Source organism: Melanotaenia boesemani, chromosome 3 (assembly GCF_017639745.1).
Source record: "Melanotaenia boesemani isolate fMelBoe1 chromosome 3, fMelBoe1.pri, whole genome shotgun sequence".
Lineage (NCBI taxonomy): Eukaryota > Metazoa > Chordata > Actinopteri > Atheriniformes > Melanotaeniidae > Melanotaenia > Melanotaenia boesemani.
Window position 1 is genome coordinate 34,211,732 of NC_055684.1, and position 17,830 is coordinate 34,229,561.

Consider the following 17,830-nt stretch of genomic DNA (forward strand, 5'->3'; position numbering starts at 1 on the left):
AAGAATACTGGCTAAACAGAAGTATGTAAACAGTACAAGTATGTACAGAATGTTTGAAAGAAGTATAAATGTAATAAATAAAAATGTAAACAGCATAAGTGGCACAGTGAAAGTGACAAAACGTAGTCTGTGTTTCACTTAATTAAGGTAACCAGTTACTGTGAATAGCATTAAAGTAAAAGTAAAACATTAAAGTAAAAATTGCAGTTCTTTAAATAAAAATAGCAGGAAAATTTAAGCTGGATATCCTTTTGCTACTTCCCCCTCAGGTCTGTTACTTTACTTACTGCAAAGGTAATATCTATTTTAGTCTCAGTCTGTGATTTATAAGTTACTACGACAAATAACAGCCAGAACGTTGACATTAAAAAACACGATTCTTTCAACAATTCTATTTTCATTTATTGTGTTAATTTTAGCTAAAAAAAAATCGTTAAATTGTTTCCTTTCAGATGTGCTTTTTGTATGTCTTCCTGTTCATTAGGTAAAAAAAAACAAAAGCTACTTAAGACATGCATAACTGAGGATTTCACTGTTTCTGATCCCTCTTTCTACATTCTGCTTTTAGGCCCCGGCAAACAGCATATATGTGCACTGATCTGCAGGCCAAAGTGCTCCAATGCTACAGAGACAACCCACAGCAGACCCTGCAGTGCTCCAGCCTGGCCAAACAGTACATGACCTGTGTTCAGCAAGCAAGCAAGGTAGCGTGGCTTTGTCTTTTTATAGATTCAGACCAGTCATTAAAGGAGCTTGTTGGTGATGCTGACAGTACAACAAAAACATGAAAATCAACTGTGTTTTGGAAGTTTCTGATAAGAGGATTACATTATTAGAAGTGCATTAAAATCAGTTTTTGCATTCAGCACTTTGACATGCATTCTGCCCTCTGCTGATGTTTTTGTAAATACTGTTCAAAACCCACACTTATCTACAAAGTGCTTATTTTACCCAATTTCTCCATCAAAAACAAATTTGAACAGCACAATTTGCACATTATTATTATGACAAAATGCATTGATATGGCTCCAAAGCAGATAAAGGGCACAAAACAACAGTTGGATCTGGCCGTTCCAATAGTCGATAAAAGCAAACGCTCACAGTGAAAGCAATAATTGTTTTTAAATTGGTTCAAAAGATTGATTTGCCAGTATGATGGTCCTCTCTTAGGGAAAAACATTGTATATTTTTGTGCATAACTTGGTATATTTTGATCAGGCATAATATAAATCGAGAGTGGAAGCTGTTTTTCTCATTCACTTGTTTAATTCGGACTCCGTCATCTTTGACAGTTTAAGTTTGAAGAAGAGTCTGAGTCAGATAGAAAAATTTGGAGAAAATAGTCAAGAGACAGAGTGTGACACTCAAAGGTCAAATCAATGAAAGAGAACTTTGAATCACAACCAAAACGATGAATACTATTCATGTCTATAAAAACCGTCTAGTCAGTTTCAGATGCCAAACACTGTTTTACCAATTACTGGGTATTATGTCTGATACAAAAATTATTGTTGTAGTTTATCATATCTTTGTCTGTCATCTCTGTATTTATTACTTTTGAATCAAACTAAATAATATAAAGATATTTTAAAAAACATCTCAGTTTGACTGTGTGGGATTAAAATAATACTGCTGCTGTCTTTTTCAAATTTGATATTGCTGCTTTATTTACTTGGAAAAACAATCTTGACCCAAGACATTTTATATCAGACATCTCTGTCTAACCTTTCTTTATAGGGATAATCTATCCGAGATTAAATCTTTTAAATCTTTCATTTTAAAGCGGCCTGCGCTACTGTTTTGAAGATAGTAGATTTTTAAGGTTGAGGCTTCTGAAGAGTTTTTTATCCCCATCTTAATCCTAAAAGGATATATAAATATTTCCAGATATAAGATATAAACCTATAAAATTGAAAGATTTCAGATTACAGTTTGGCATTAACCTATCTCCATGAAATCTTTTCTGCTGTTTTACGGTTTTAGTCGTGAGTCTAATTACATTCAAGGACATTAATTTAAAGAGAAAATTGAGCTTTTATTGATTTTGGGTAGAATTATAGCACAACACATATCTTTAATTTAAAAAAAACTAATTGAAGCATAAATTTAAATTTAATTTGAATTTCGTGAAATTAACACAGGGTAAGAATGATATTTTCTGACTCAGTAAACACAACCCATGCAGTAGTTGGCTGAATGTCCCTTTGCTGCGCCTTGACCAGATGCTCTTAGTAGCTCACAACAACCTTCTGCTGCAATCTTATTGCATCATGTTGGGACACTCGTCTCGGAAGTATGCAACATAATTTCTCTGTTTTTATTTTATTTTATTTTATTTTTTAAATTATTTGTTTAAAAAAAACAATCACACACAATGTGATTTTGATTGGGTTGACTTCAACGGGAAAGGAAAAGTTATTCCACAAGCTTCATGTTAATCTGCTTTACTCATTTCTGGGTCTGTTAAAATGTGTATAGAGTTGGGCTGGACACTAGTAAACTGTTAAGGCCTTTGTTTGTTTGCTTTTTAATTTTTTTTATTATTATTAGTATTATTATTATTATTTCTTTTTACTGTGGAAATAAATTGCCAAAAAGCCTGTGTGTCAGCCTTACTCACCTCATGCAAATGCTGTGTTTTGTAGTCAACTTCCCTGTATTGTGCCTACATTTATTGACTTTTTTCAACCTTTTATAATTCATTCATTCATTTATTACACAAGTGGACACAACTCACTTTTTCTTTACAGACTTTTGTTTTTAGATTGTCAGGCCTTATTTTGAAATTCTAAAACGCTGCGATAATTCCACACAAAGAATTATCACAGATTTTTACTTCTCTGAAAGATAGCAAGCAGATCAGAGTCAGTCCTGCTGTGTGGGGCTGACATCTGTAGCCCAACATAAAGAAAAATAAATAAAGGAGTCTCATTGCCTCCAGAAAGTCATCCTAATCAGAAATCTTACTCCAGCACAGTGTAGTACCATCCCTTAGTATAGTAGTAAGGACAGACTTGTCCCCTAGAAGGTAATTACTGAACCAGTTCTGAATACATTATAGACACCAGAGCTTTGAGGTAAAGTGCTACAACAGGCAGTTTTTATCAACTTTATTTTAATGGATGAATAGAGTTTGTTTAAAAAAACCCAACATCTTAACCCTTGGTGTAAAATGGCATTAGTCTGCCAAGTGGGAGCAGTAGATGTGCAGCTAAGTGGAGAGGCAAAGCTGATTTCCAAATAGTTCATATAATAACTGTAGAATCGCATCAAAGTCATATTAAAACATAAAAGGGTTTATATTATGCAAAACAAATATATAAATAAATATGTAATAATAAAAAACAGAGATTAGATTTTAAGGTTTATGGGTTTTTAGACCCAGAGAGAGACTTTAAACTTATTATAAAGTTGTCAGCACAAACAGAAGATGTAACTGAGGAAAATGTGGCTTCATTCCTCTGTTGAAACACCTGTTTGTGTCCAGGTTTTTGTAATGCTGATGGTTTGGGTTAGTCATCTTGTCTCATTATCCCATTAAAAAAAAAAAAAACATACCAAAAGCATGAGGCTCCCTCCGTCACAGCATTCAATAGTTTTCCATTGCTCTTGTGATTGAATGCCTCACCTTTACCCCCCCATATGTAACTGGGAGGATCATGGACATAAATTAAGCCTTTTTTTATAAAGAAGCTGTCAATTATTCTTCACTATCAAGAATTTAAGCGTTATGGGCAATTTTTTTACAGTTTCTGACTTTGAGCAGCACTGAATTGATAACTTAGGTGGATGTATTTACTTTGCATGGTCTTGATTTTGGAAAATCCACAATAAAAATCTGTGTAGCAATTTTTTCCAGTTCATTAGAAAAATGTCAAAGAGTAGCAGCTCAAAGAATTAATTCCTAATGATGCTGTGACAGACATGCCCATGATAAGTGTATGTGAACTTATGTCTGGAACTGTATATCCCATAGGTCTTCGTTTCTCATCCACTCATCTTGAGTATTATCTACTCATCCTTGAATCTCTCATGCAGCTGTCACCACTAATCCATCTTTCCTTCTTTGGTTTCTAGCCTCCAAGCCTCCCATATTGATGCATCTTTCACTGCCTTTATTCAGCACCATTGTCACATTAACCAGTTCATTAGCTTTAAACTGCACTGCTGGTCGTGGCGCTTTCTAATACGTGTAGGTTTTGGTGTTTATGATTGTTTTATCGACTCCACATAGAATAAGAAATACACATATCTACTGTGTTTCATACCCACACAAAAACACCAATTATTGTTATTCTGTAAATTTAGCCAGTGTTAATGTTAGTGGTCGTCTGTAGGTTTTCAGTCAAAACATTCTTCTAGTTGGTCATCTGCTGCTGCTATGTGCTATCGCTTACTGTGACTGAACTGCATCCATATCATATTACGATCCTGCATCTTTTAACTGTAACTATTGGATAGCCCTGGACAGGTGTATATCACCTACGATTAAATAAAAAAAAAAAAAAAACAACAGGAAGATAATAACTATTGTACATGGGCTCACGAACCTGGCCAGCTTAACGCCACTGTCAGTAGATGCAGCAGCAGTGTTGACACATCGATGGCTCAGCTGCCACTATTTTAATCAGGAAGTTTACCCTTTCTTCAATAACGACTTATCACGCAATACATTCAATGTAATTTTAACTATTTCCATCTGTTGCAGATAAATATTCAGTATTTCATTGTAGAAATCATAGGGGTATTTTCCTGTCTTTTATCATGAGCATAATTGTTTGAGAGCAAAGTTTTTTTTCTTACCATATATTGCTCTCTCTGAAAACTCACTCACACTCAAAAAGTTCCTTCTTGCTCTCGAATATATCGTTTTTCCTTCAAAACTCTGCTTCTCTCCTCAAGTTTAATGTTCAAATCTCCTGCGCTCAAGCCTGGTCTCTTTCCTTCACATTCAGACACATTCTTTGCTTTCTCAAAATTTCTGCTCTTGGATTTTTTCCTCTCTCGGTTTGCTGAATGGGCTGTCTGTCAAACGTCCTCAGCCAATAGAATTCTAGATAAATGCGGACTGAGCAAGTCGTCACCGCCTTCTTCAGGGTGCGCTTGTTTTATTTGACACAGTGACTCTAGACTAGTTAAATTTTTTTGCCACAAAAGTTTGCTTATTATAATAATTTTATGCCTTTTTTCTTTACTTTTAAAAGTAGACACTTATTTGTCAGTATTATTAGAACCCCTTGGACTTCTGGTAAATCTACTGTATGTGATCTGCTTTTGCCTCGACTAAGATGACTTGAGAGCATATAAAGTGTAGACATCAGGATGGCTGACTTTGTATTTAATTTGTTTAACAATCTCTCCAAGATGTGACTGGAAGCAGATGCTGTAGGACTAATGGGGTTGAAACTTAGGAAATACTGGTTAGTTTCATGTTATATATTTTGTGAGAGAAAAAACATATTTTGAAATGTTTTTAGTTGACAAAGTGTAACAAGGCTGACATCATCATGGTAATGCATCTTAAGTACTCAACACTATAAGTGGTACACCGTGATCTACATATTCAACAAACCTATAGGATTATTGATCAGCTCCATACTGTAGGTTAATTCTATAGTACCATAAAAACAGAATATCTATGTCTCAATTTAGGATTTCCTTAGCTTCATACTCGGCATAAAGTATGTTTGTAAAAGTACCAATAGTTTTTAAATGAGTACTTTTACTGTGAGTTATCAACTCACTGTGTTTTTCTTTCATTAAAACAATCAATTAAACATTTTTTTAAAAGCATAATAAAACATAATGCTCACTAGAGATGCTGGTTTGGCTTTTCCATACGTGTTTACTGATTCCAGGTACGCAGCGATCTGAATGCACTGTGTCAGGTGCAGAAGTTTTGAGAAAGCAGTGAATGTGTCTGAGCGTGAGACAAAGCTTGAGCACAGGAGATTTGAACCTCCAACACTAAACTTGAGAAGAGAAGCAGAGTTTTGAAGGAAGAGCGATATATCTGAGAGCTAAGAAGGAACTTTTTGAGTGTGAGAGCAGAGTTTTCAAAGAGAAAGATGATATTTGTGAAAAGAAGAAATCTTGGTCTCAAATCAAACAATTACACTCTTGATTAAAGATAGTGAAAAAAAAACTCCATATAGGGGCACTACTTTTCAGACAAGAAGTGGCAGGGGTTATCATATTTTATTTTATTTTATTTTTTTCAATATTAAGTCATTTTGAGTTGTCTGTACACCCCTAGATACACTACAAATACCAAATGCTAACTCATTATACACTGATTTGTTCTAAAACAGTGGGACCCAACAGTACACTTCACAGAATAATAAACCCTATATAGTCTTCCCTCAAACTAAGGAGAGACATATATCAGTTATTGACTGATGTGCAATGCGGAAATGTAAAAATAAAAGAGAGAAGTTGAAAGACCAAGGTGTGGGTAGAGGGAGAGTAGGCGCTGGGCGGTAGGGTGGTGTAGCAGTTATCCAGCTGAAATCTACCTCTTTAAAACTTAATCAAACGAATCTCAGCTGGAAACTTTTGTCCGTGTCACTTTTGCAGAACTTGCTATTTTGAAAGGTTTTATGGAAATATGCTGTAATGCTGAGTGTAACCTTATCTTCAAACAGCTCCTTTGAGCGATAACTGGGTTACTTACCTACATAACTGACTAATAAAGAGTAGGAGATCAGTGGAGGTGCCACCAGAGGCTTCTGATCAGTCAGCTTTAATGAAAAATAAATTAGTCGGCAGTCCTAAGACCCCTCTGGACATGCAGCCAGCTGTCCAGTCTGCCTGTCTATAAATGGATCTGACAGGACTGGCTGCTTGGCAGAGCAGGGCCCTTGCCTAAGAGTTTCACCAGGAAAAGTTTCAGTATTTTCTGCAGGTGGTTAAGGTCCAACAGGCAGTGATTTCATTGCAGGTTTAGTTGTAAAACAGCTCTGGATTTAATTTTGTTATGAAATATAATTCTCTATACACCATAGATATTTTTTTTGTTGTTAAGGCTGTTTATAACAGAAGCAACCTTTCATTAAATGAGTGTGTGCTGTGCAACAGAAGGTTTGGTCTTTCTTGTCAGATTTGTAATAACAAACACAAGACGTGTAACTTTCATTATGTCCAGTAAAACCAGTATGAAAAATGAGCAAGTTATGTCTCATGTAGTGGAATGAATTTGTTTATTGCTTTTAGAAGAGGTTGCAGATTTAAACACCAACCCTAACTTAAAATCTGATTTAATAATAACAAATTTAGTTGAATAGAGGAAAAAAATTATTTTAAATCTAGTGCATTCGTGTGGCCTTCATTTTTTTAAATTTGTTTCTAGCCTTTTCTCTCCTCTACAGGACAGCAATAATTCACCAGCATACTTTTGAAATGAACGGAGCAGAATTCATTTTTGTTTGAACTAACAAGCCAAATAAACTGGCTGCTCTCATTCAGATAAAATAGTTTTGAAAGACATACCACATTTTGGATGCTGTCATTTTTTCCAGCTTTGTGCAACAATAACATGAATGTTCAATTTAAAACTCCCCGACAGCTTAAAAGCTGTATTTTTGTCATCTGCGTGCACTTGTATGGAATTTCTAAAGCAGAAGCATTCTTCCTTGTGATTAAATGGAAAATACAATATTTTTCTGACAATTTAATTTTTGTCTATACAGTAGTTGATGTGTTACAGCTCACACTTTTCCTAAATATAGTTATCTTTTTTCTTTCTCTGTGCATGCAGAGTGACATGAACTAACTACCGCGTTTGCCCTAAAACGAAACTCATGGCTTCAGTTTTTATTTGTTCCAGTCAGCAGTCTCACTCTGCCAGTTCTCCCCTCCTAAGATGGACTTCTATGAGTTTTATCAGTCTAGACTCTGCTGAATATCTGTAAACTCACTGTTTGACTGTGTGTTTGTCAATCAATCTCCCCATAAAATGAGCAGCCAACTTTATTTTCTGCCAGAGTTTTGATCTCAGCATCACTAGAATATCTCTGAGTCTTTCCCTCTCCTGCTTAAAGTCCATCCAACTAACTATCTGCAGCACTGCAGCCTTCCTCATACATCACTTAGGTTTTATGATTCACACATGCTCACACATAACAGTTTTCACACATCCTTTCTTTTACCATACATAAGGCAGCTCCACCTCCACTCAGCTATCACTCTCCTTTCTTGTCCTGCCGTAGTCTCTACTTCGGTCGTCGTCATGTACAGTATATGGAAATGTGTGTGTTTAAGAGTAAGTGCTGTAGAATAAATATCAGCTCATTAAGGTCCTGCATTTTATGAGGTACTGGGAATTTTTCTTCTCTTAGTGAAGCCTTCCGTATTGTGACTACTGTGTGTTTTTGTTGGATGTTTTTACACTCCAGGTATTTATATCTGCTTAAATGTGTATTTGTTTCTATCAGTGTGAACGTGTGAAGGGATTCTGGGAGTCATCGCTCCCTTTCAACCTTATTTTTAGGAAAAACAAAACACTGCCATCCTCAAATACCTATTCAAGAGCAAACACTTGTCTGGCCACCACTTAGATCAAGTGTCCCCCTGCGCAGTGCTTTAAGGCTCCTGAACTGACCATGTGCTGAACGCTAATGCTATTTTTGTAGTATACAATACCATGAGCAGGAGCTCAGAGCTCAACGCCTTCCACTGTATACCACATACTTAACCCTCTTGAACCTGTTGCTCTCCTGACTGTTGTATTTGTCTAGTCTAATTTGTGAGTGCTCTGGCTTCTAACATGTCAGGTTAAGTGTGACTGTTTTGGCTTATAGGGGCTTTGCAACAGTTTGTGAACTGGGTGTAAAATCTGGTGCTATTTATATATTAAAAAAAAAAACTGTTTAAAATTAGCACCCATTTCAAAAAATTTCAGCCCAGTAAATAACAGCTAACTAGACTAAAGATAAAAAAAAACACTCCCTTTTCACGGTTTCTTCTGTTAACAAGAAACCTTTGATGGATTTAGACTGAAAATCCAAACAATGACAATGAGATTTAAAGGTACAGAGTGTAAGAATTACTGATATCTAGTAGTAAGGATGAAGAAATTACTTCAAATACCAGGCACAATCATGAATAGACATTTTTTAAAGCTCAGAGGGTTCTCATTTCACACACACACCTGTTTGTCTATTTAGAGACACTGTAGTGAAATGGTGGCACAAATATGGCAGCTGCCTTGTATGTGGTTCCACGGCAACAAGATACAAACGGCTTATTCTAAGAGAATAAAAACATAAAACTTATTTTAGTTAAGTGATTAGATACCAACTGAAACACTGTCTTTAATGAGACTTTATTAGACTAAGTTATGAAAGAGAAAAATGTACAACTGTGTTCATACAGTCTTGTTTTTTTTTTTACAAAAGCTGTAACTCCGGCAAACTTTAAAGGTTAGTAATGCTACTGTATTAGTCATCGTCGGTGAGAGGAAGAAGGAATGCACCAAGCTTCAATAAACGTTGTCACTGTGAATACAATGCAAAGAAGGCCTGTGATCATATTTTATTTTGAGTCCCTTTGCAGAGGTGCAGTTAGAAAAGACAAAAACAGGATGTGAGAAAAAGTTAATAGAGTATGTGTGTGTTTGAAAGTCACACAAGTGCGTGGGCTTGTGAATGCGTCCTGCTGTGTTAAAGCTGCGTTGTTTTTTTCTCTTATTCTCACCTCCATTAGAGGTGCCATGTGGTGTGAGAGTTTATATGTCAGTATCTGAGCATCTTGTTTACCTATGTAGCACCATTCTCCCCACTTCTGAACATTTTAGTTGACATTTTCAGCACCAGCTACATTTAACCACAAATGACTTTATTTTTTCAAGAAAAATGTAGAACCAACAGCACTTCCCAGATGACATTCAGTTCTAACCACATGTTTGCTGCTCTTTTTCCCCACTGAAAAGGATTTAAAAAGTAGATATTATTTGGGATGGCAGATTATTTCAATCATATTCCTGCTATAGCAAAATCCAGCAATAACTCTTCAAAAAAATCTAGACATCTTATTCCAACTTGTTCAAATGGTGACGTCGATTGATAGGCAGTAGAAAAATTCAGTCGTTCTTATCTTAAAAAGAAGAAAAAGAGGGATGGGTCTTTGTAGATGGGATGAAAGAGGAAAGTGCCATCAATAGACGAATGGATGGAAACTGATGAAAGAGAGGAAAACTGGGGAGTCTGAGGCTTAAGAGAGCCTTTCAGTGAGGAAGGGTTAATAGAAAACTGTAAAAGAGAGATAGAGAAGGAATGAGTGGATGATGAAGGAAATCTAGAGACGATGAATAAAGAGAAGAGATTCTGTCAGTGGGAGGGATGTGGGTATGGCAGAGAGAACTGAAGTAGGAATTAGTGGATGAGGTGGGAAAGGAAGGAAGGATGAGCTGTCACTCACTATTTTGAGCCAAGACTGAGACAAAACAGCGTTTTTGGAATGAGAAATATGAAATAAGGAAATAGAAAATGTGCTTATGAGTGTGGCTATCAGTAGTAGCAGGTGGCGAGCCCCACTGTGAATTGGGCTGCCTTCTTACTCTAATCTGATAAAACAGCCACTTTATTCAACCATAGCCTGCTCCTACACATACGCCCAAGTATTCATAAAAACACACACACACACAGATCCTATCATTTGCACATATTTTATTATTTGTTTTAAGAACATTAGCATGCCTGCTTACAGATTATAGCTCCTCAGTGATTGCTACAGAAACATTTCCTTAGTCCCTGTGTGTTAATTTTAATGTACTCACACACACTCAAGTATTTCTGCCTCTTTATGTCTTCCCTCTCTCCTCCCTTCCTTCCATTCCACCTCTCCTTCACATTCATCATCTCCAAGGCGACCACCACATGAAGGTACAGGCCACATAAAGATTAGCTGTTCTCTCTCATGTCCCTCCCCTCTATCTTCCAACAGTCACTTTCTGCCTCAAATTTATATACAGTACCACTCCATCAGCATCCAGCCAAATATCTCATCCATGCTGCTCCACTCCAGTGATCGCCATCTCCAACACGTGATCGATTTCCTCCTGCCAGGCCTGCTCTGCCATGTGTCTTACTTCATTTGTGTAAGGATAATGTGTTAGTGTAAATTGTGACAAACGAGACTTGCTATGTGAAGATTTAGGTGTTCTTTGACTCCATAAGGAACTGTCGTAGCCAACAAAATCAATGTGAGCATTCATCAGAGGCAGTTAAAAAAGAAAACCTAAAATCTATTTTATAATGTCTCATTCAATCATTTTCCTACATGTAAAGGAAATATGGGCTTTGGAAAATTAATCTTTCTTTTTATTGACTATAAAATTTGATGTTTCAGTGGTCAAGGTGTAGCATTAAAATATATTTTGTACAAACACAGACAAGATTCCTAAAATTCCACGTGTCATTTTTGGGATTTTCCACATTTCAGTGTGAATTCAAGTCAAAGAGATCATGTTGATGACACTTGAAGTTTCGACCTAATGCAGTCAGATTAACTGATGCTTAGCTCTAAATATGTACAGTATCACACCATGTTACAGAAACGCCTCGCAATACTTTTGCATTCCCTCGCAAAAATGGATCATCTAAGACACTTATGACACGGCTACGAGAATCCGCACAGCCTGTTAAAGCCTTTTTTTAAGTGTGTCTGGCCTGCATCCGTCCCTCTCAGCATCAAATCAACATAACACGCATACACCTGACATTATGTCCAGGTTAACAGAGGAAGTATGTTGTAACGTGGTGCTTTAACAGATTAAATACAAGTGCAGAAGAATAGGTTTGTTGTAATCAGTAACAATCAAGGCTTTTCTTGTGGCTATTTTGGCTCAAACAAGGTCATTTAATCTTTCTTAAATGTGGAATATTCTGGTTGCGCTCTGGCCGCTGTGATGTTATATTATCAGCTGTTATTCAAAGGTGTGGCCTTTTTTTTCTCTTAGTGCCAGAGCAAAGTAAAAGGAAATAAGCTCAGTAGTACAATCTGTATATGATGCTGCAGCTTTTCATCTAACACACACACCAAGCAGCTCACCGGTAGATAAAAGATTTTCTCAAGCTGATAGTAATTTAGTTTATTACTGTTAGTGCAATTATATGTTAATGAATAATCCAATCAGTCTTTCTTTGTAACATCTGGGCCTGTATTCACTAAACCAAGCAAACTGGCGGTGGTCTGTTGTCACAAACCATAAATAGCGCCAGTGGGAGTGTCCAGTTCTGCAGGTGAGGCTGTAAAACAGAGCTGATTTACAAACACAAACACAACCAGATCATTTCAGTAATGACCAAAACAATCTACCGGTAGCAGCACAAATCAGCGGAGCGTCCCCCCAAGCTGACATGGTAATAATCAGGAACCTATAATTTATTGACAACACAGAGGCTTGTTTCTTGTAAAATCACAGGTCATATAAACATGAAGCTGATTACCTGCTTTGTTACAGCGTTTGAAATGCACTCTTTAGCTCAGAAAAAAAGACTGTTTATTGGATCTACGTTGGTAAATGAATCCTACAAGGCTGTTATAAGACCTCACTTTTCAGTCTAATAACATTTATTTTTAATGTTTTATGGTTCAGAACAGGAGCACATATAAAAGTCAGGGTGACTCATTAAAGCTCAACATGAAACTAAATAACAATAATAAGGAAATCTTCCTGCACTCACCTGTCAGCTAGGTTCATTCTAATACAGCACTACAAATCACTATATTCAGCTGCTTGATTGCACAAGATTTAGACCAAATGATTCGAGTCTGTTCATGTATTTAACGCACAGTAAAAATAACCAAACACATCAGCTGTCAGACCACCACGCAGGTTGACTGAATGAATAGTTTAAAGCAGGTATAACAGATATTTACAGGAAAATGAATGAAAGATGAATGTGATAAGTTCGTAGAGAATGTGTAGTTCTCATTTTTTTATGGAGCTTGATCATGAAGTGATCAATGCTTAGCTGCCTGGTTTATAAATTCAGAAGAGCTGTTTTGTTTAATGTCTCCCTCTGAGGTTTATGGAGACCAAAAACGGAAATTAAGATGGCCAGAAATGTGACTCTAAATAAATGTTAACATTACTCAACAAGCAACTCATCACCATATCAGCTTAAAAAGCTGAAATACCAGCTAGTGCAGGTTTTTAACAACCCAAGCACATCACTAACCATCTAGCTAGCTAAGAGGCTTCCTTGATTAACTAATTTAGTAGTGACTGTAATTAGTAAACAGCGTGTGTTTATAAAGCAGTCATAGCCACTGTGAGTGTATCATCGCCAGTCCTGCCTGGTAACTGTCTCCATCCCCCTGAGGGAGGGAGAGAGCTGAGAGCTGTTAGCACTGAGCAGAGAAGACAGTTATTGATTTTCTACTTGTCTATTATTTTTATTTTTCACAGAGAAAAGACAAGTCAGCGTGGCCAGTTTGTGTGTGTATGTGTATGTGAGCGGGGGTCTTGTATTTGCTGCAGATGTGATTTCATGTGTGTATGTTGCCCATTAGCTTATGGCTGTGGACTTGTCATCACTCCCAGCGTGTGCACATTGTTGACGTTCTGAGCCGAGCCCCAGCCAAGGAACACACCATCTATCACTAACACAACATCTACCTGCTCTTCACACTGCTCACTAATTGGATGGAGACTGGCAAGTGGAGGAAAACATATTTGTGTGTGTGTTTGTGTGTGTGTGTTTGTGTGCATTTTCTTGTGTATTCAGTCTAACCTTAGCTGAGTACTTATGAAGTTGTCAACTTTTAACTTTGGCACATACAGTACATAGTTCAAATGTTTGTCCCAACCCATGTAAACAATCTTATAAATTATTATAAAGGAAGCAGGCTGCCATCTGATGTCATGATCAGTCTGCAACCTTTATGATTTTCAGTGGGGTTTATTTTGCTGTATACAGAAAATTAGTTGCTGTATCTTGGTTTCCCTAATAAATGTGCTCCTGAAACTCTGTGCAGACCTAAAGGTAGAATATTTAGTTCCCCCCTCTCCCCTAGGTGTTGTGCATAGAAAGCTTTTCCTGTCATAAAATTATCTATGTGTGGATGTCAACGGTCCAAATTTAGACCTTGGGCACCAAACTAAACTGCGTGCACTGTGGGAGGTGCCAGGGGTTAGCTTGAAATTCAGGAACTACTTCATACACTATGCATTAGACATAATTTGTACGAGCGCAGCAATACCAACAAACCTCTCACCACATTCCTCCACATGCCTGCACATGCACACACACTTCAATGCGTGCATAAACCCCTCACACAAATCTGTAAATGTTCATGCACACACACAGACACACACTGTCCCCCTTTCATATCTCAGGACGTGAGTGGAACAGTAAAGCTAAATCCCTGTGTCACATTTGCCACTCATCTCCAATTCAAAGGCACAGGCAGCGATGCCCTCGGATGCACTTGGCAAGTGAACAGCTAACCTGCCCGCCAGCATATCTGCCTGCCAGCCGAGCACAGAAGCAGTTAGCATGCCAACTAGCCTACCCGCCAGCCACAAGCTGATGCTTCACTAACCCCATGTTGCCCTGTGTCTCTTCCACTGACTGGGTGTTTGTATGTGTATTGACACAAGGGGAGTTGAGGTGTACCCTGTAGCATAGTAAGCCATGTTTCTAAAATACAGTTAGCCATGAGTGTTACATTTCATCTACAAAGACAAATACTTAATTATCCTATTTTCATGGTTTTAAAAAAATTATCCTGCTGTCCTTTTTTTTTTTTTTTTTTTTTTTTGTCTTTTTAATGTTTTTTTTAACATTTTGTGCCAAAATTAGGCAACCCCAAAAAATAATTATAGCATATGATTTAATCTTACACACCAAAATTCATTTGGCAACTGTTAAGTGCATTTCTATTCAGCATATTCGTGGATTTTTGTTTTGCAATTAATTTTACCATCTGGTACTAAAAGTAAGAATCCAATACTAAATTAACGAAGACGTAAAATCACCATTAAAACAATCTGCTGCTTTAATTTATTTTTTATCTCTTTAATTTTGCTTTTAATTAAGGTCATTATTACAGATGCGTCTACTAGAGGACCTGTGTGATCTATGACTTTTTTATTTTTATTTTTAAGTACTGTTATTCAATTTTTAACCAGTTTGAAAACCTGTGTTGTCCTCCAGAAGAATTAAGGTGCCATAAAATTGTGTTAGATATTTCATATAGTCACAGTAAACAGACTACTACAGAGCACAGTGATTTGGAGATTAATGGAAACAGGTGAACAGAAATTTTTAAATTAGCTTGATTATTTTGTTAGTAAAGTCATCTAATTCTGACTTTGGCACTTATGCACATGTTTAACAGCATCACCTATTAATCCTACCATTTCCCCAACACAAGCCACTTCAATTCTTCATTCCATCTCATATGGGTCGATATATGAAATACAACTGTTTCCTCCAAAGCTACACCTGTTTCTCCCTCATACATGTGCAATCTTCTCAGTAAGTTGTGTGTCTTGACTGTAATGTCACTTCAACTCTTAGAATTAGCGTTAAGCCAACAGTGCAGAGTCTAATAAACAAGCAATAGATGGTTTTTGGGTTTTAAGGTGGAATAAAGAAATTAAACCACAGCAAGTAACCATAGAATACCCATAACCAACACACACAACTTCTGCAGAGACTCAGTGATTGAAGTGACCTGTTTCAAAGGGTTAATGCACTTTTTTTTAGGTGTACAATCTTTAGTAGTTGATGCTGTGCAGCATTTCTCAAACGCATACTTTAGTCAGGCCAGCGTATGTAAAGTGTAGGTTTTATCCACCACTAACTTCTTCAGACTTTCCCTGCAGCTTGTGTCAGTTTGAATATTAAACCCTGATAGTGAGGACATTTTTGTTAGTGACAGCTTGTGTGTCTGTGTAAGAGGAGATGCACATAAAAACAACCTCTTTTGCCTAAAGGTGGATTTATATTCATGTGGCATCTGCGTCACCGCCGTAGGCACCGCATAGGTCCGCAGAGGCTCGACGTGCACCTCTTCCACATAGATATATACACATAGATGCTGCCTGTGACGCTGCTGTTCATTGGACCGATGCATTAACGTGCACCCCTTCGCAGATGGTTACGCAGAGGTACTCCCTTGTGATTAGTCTGTTTGGGATCACCTGTTGCCGGATATCTGGATCTTCTCGCTGAACTTGTGTGGTAACCAGCGTTTTTAAAAACAATAACCAATGGATCAGGTTGATCAGAGGCTGATCGAATTATTTCTTCATTTTCTTACACAAGCTAATAAAGACATTGAACCATACTGTACGCCATTGTTGTTTTAAAACAGAAAATACGTACTGGAACTGAAGTGAACCATCAAAAGAACTCCGACATGGTGAGTTTACCGGCTGATACCAACCCCTGCTGCCACCTTTAGATTAGAAGGAGAAACTGCAACACGACACCAAAACGACGTGTACCTCCTACGCTCGAGTACGAGAGCAAACTCACCAGCGTCGGCGCGAGTACAAATCCGCCCTACGGCGCAGCTTACGCTGGTCTGCTGGTGGTCTAATAAGCCATGTCTCCATATTAGGCATCCTGGTAACCTGGTTTCCTGGAGGTTTTCCTCTGGCTTCAGGGAATGTAAATTTATAACTTGACTGATTCTCATGCCCCCCCTCTCTTGTCTCTCTCTCTCCTCTTTTTTTTCAGAGCTCTTTGACAAATCATGGCTGAGAAACACCAAAGAAAGCAGAACCAAGTGGAGAAGCAGCGAAGAAGTAGAGAATACATCATATCCGTCTATATTATGTTTTTTTGCCATCATCTCTTCTTTTCTCCTCTTTATCCAGCCTTTTATTTAGCCACCATCACAGAATAAACTCTTCTTTCCTGCTCACCATCTTTCATGATCCTGAGTGCATTATCTTGACTTGTCACTCCAGAGTGTACGATGTGTTGATTTATTGTCAAGTTGTGACAGAGCACACAACCCCTGCTGCTGCTGAAATAAATTCCAGTGATCCAGTGGTGATGAGGCTCAGGTTGTGTGTCTTTGTATCTGGTTTGTGTTTGTGTGTGTGTGTGTGTGTGTGTGTGTGTGTGTGTGTGTGTGTGTGTGTGTGTGTGTGTGTGTGTGTGTGTGTGTGTGTGTGTGTGCACTGTGAGGTGGCGAATCGCTGTCTCTAGTCACTGCAAGCTAATAATGCTTCCACTCCTGAAAATGGGGTCGTGTGCACCCTCCTGACAAAGCTGTGCGGGCCCTTGGGCTTGATTTGTGCCGTGCTTATGGTTTCATTAAAAGAGAAGGGAGAGGAGAGTGACGGAAATGAGGGATAAATGAAGTGAAGGACAGTGAAGAGTGAATTGTGCATGTATTAATGTATATGTGTGTATGTGTGTCTCTTATGTGTTTTCCCAGTAGACCCCAGCCATAAGAATGCATGTCTTCATATAAACGTGCTTGTATGAGTGCGTGCACACGAGCAACGCATCGGACAGGGCACATATTGTCCCTGCTAGCTGTGTTTCCATGGTGACAGCAGGGGGTTTGTGGCAGCAGCAAGGTGTGGAGAAACCTTCCAGATAACCCTGAAGGTCAGCAAACAGAGCCACAGCTCACAGCAGTACTCTGTACTCGCACACTTAACTCCTCTGCATGTGTGTGTGCGTGGGTGAGGGTGTGGGTGTGTGTGTGTTGGTAAAGGAGAGGAACTCCATCAAGATACATTTCCACTTATATATGGACATGGTTGGCCACCTTTGGAATGACAGCAGCTTGTTATTGTGCACACACATAAGCTTTATGCACAAGGATTGTGTGTGTGCACCCACAGAAACACACAGAA

The 17,830-nt window shown here is 37.8% G+C and overlaps 1 protein-coding gene across 2 annotated transcripts in view; it reads left to right on the plus strand.

The window, feature by feature from the left end:
* Positions 1-17,014, plus strand: part of LOC121637374 (MICOS complex subunit mic25a-like) — a 59,574-nt gene extending 42,560 nt beyond the window's left edge. For both annotated transcript variants that reach the window (XM_041981497.1, XM_041981498.1), the window contains 2 exons: positions 569-704; positions 16,695-17,014. In XM_041981497.1, coding sequence (XP_041837431.1) covers positions 569-704; positions 16,695-16,718 — 160 coding nt within the window. In that variant the 3' untranslated portion in view covers positions 16,719-17,014. The remainder of the gene's footprint in view (positions 1-568; positions 705-16,694) is intronic.
* The last annotated feature ends 816 nt before the right edge of the window (positions 17,015-17,830 follow it).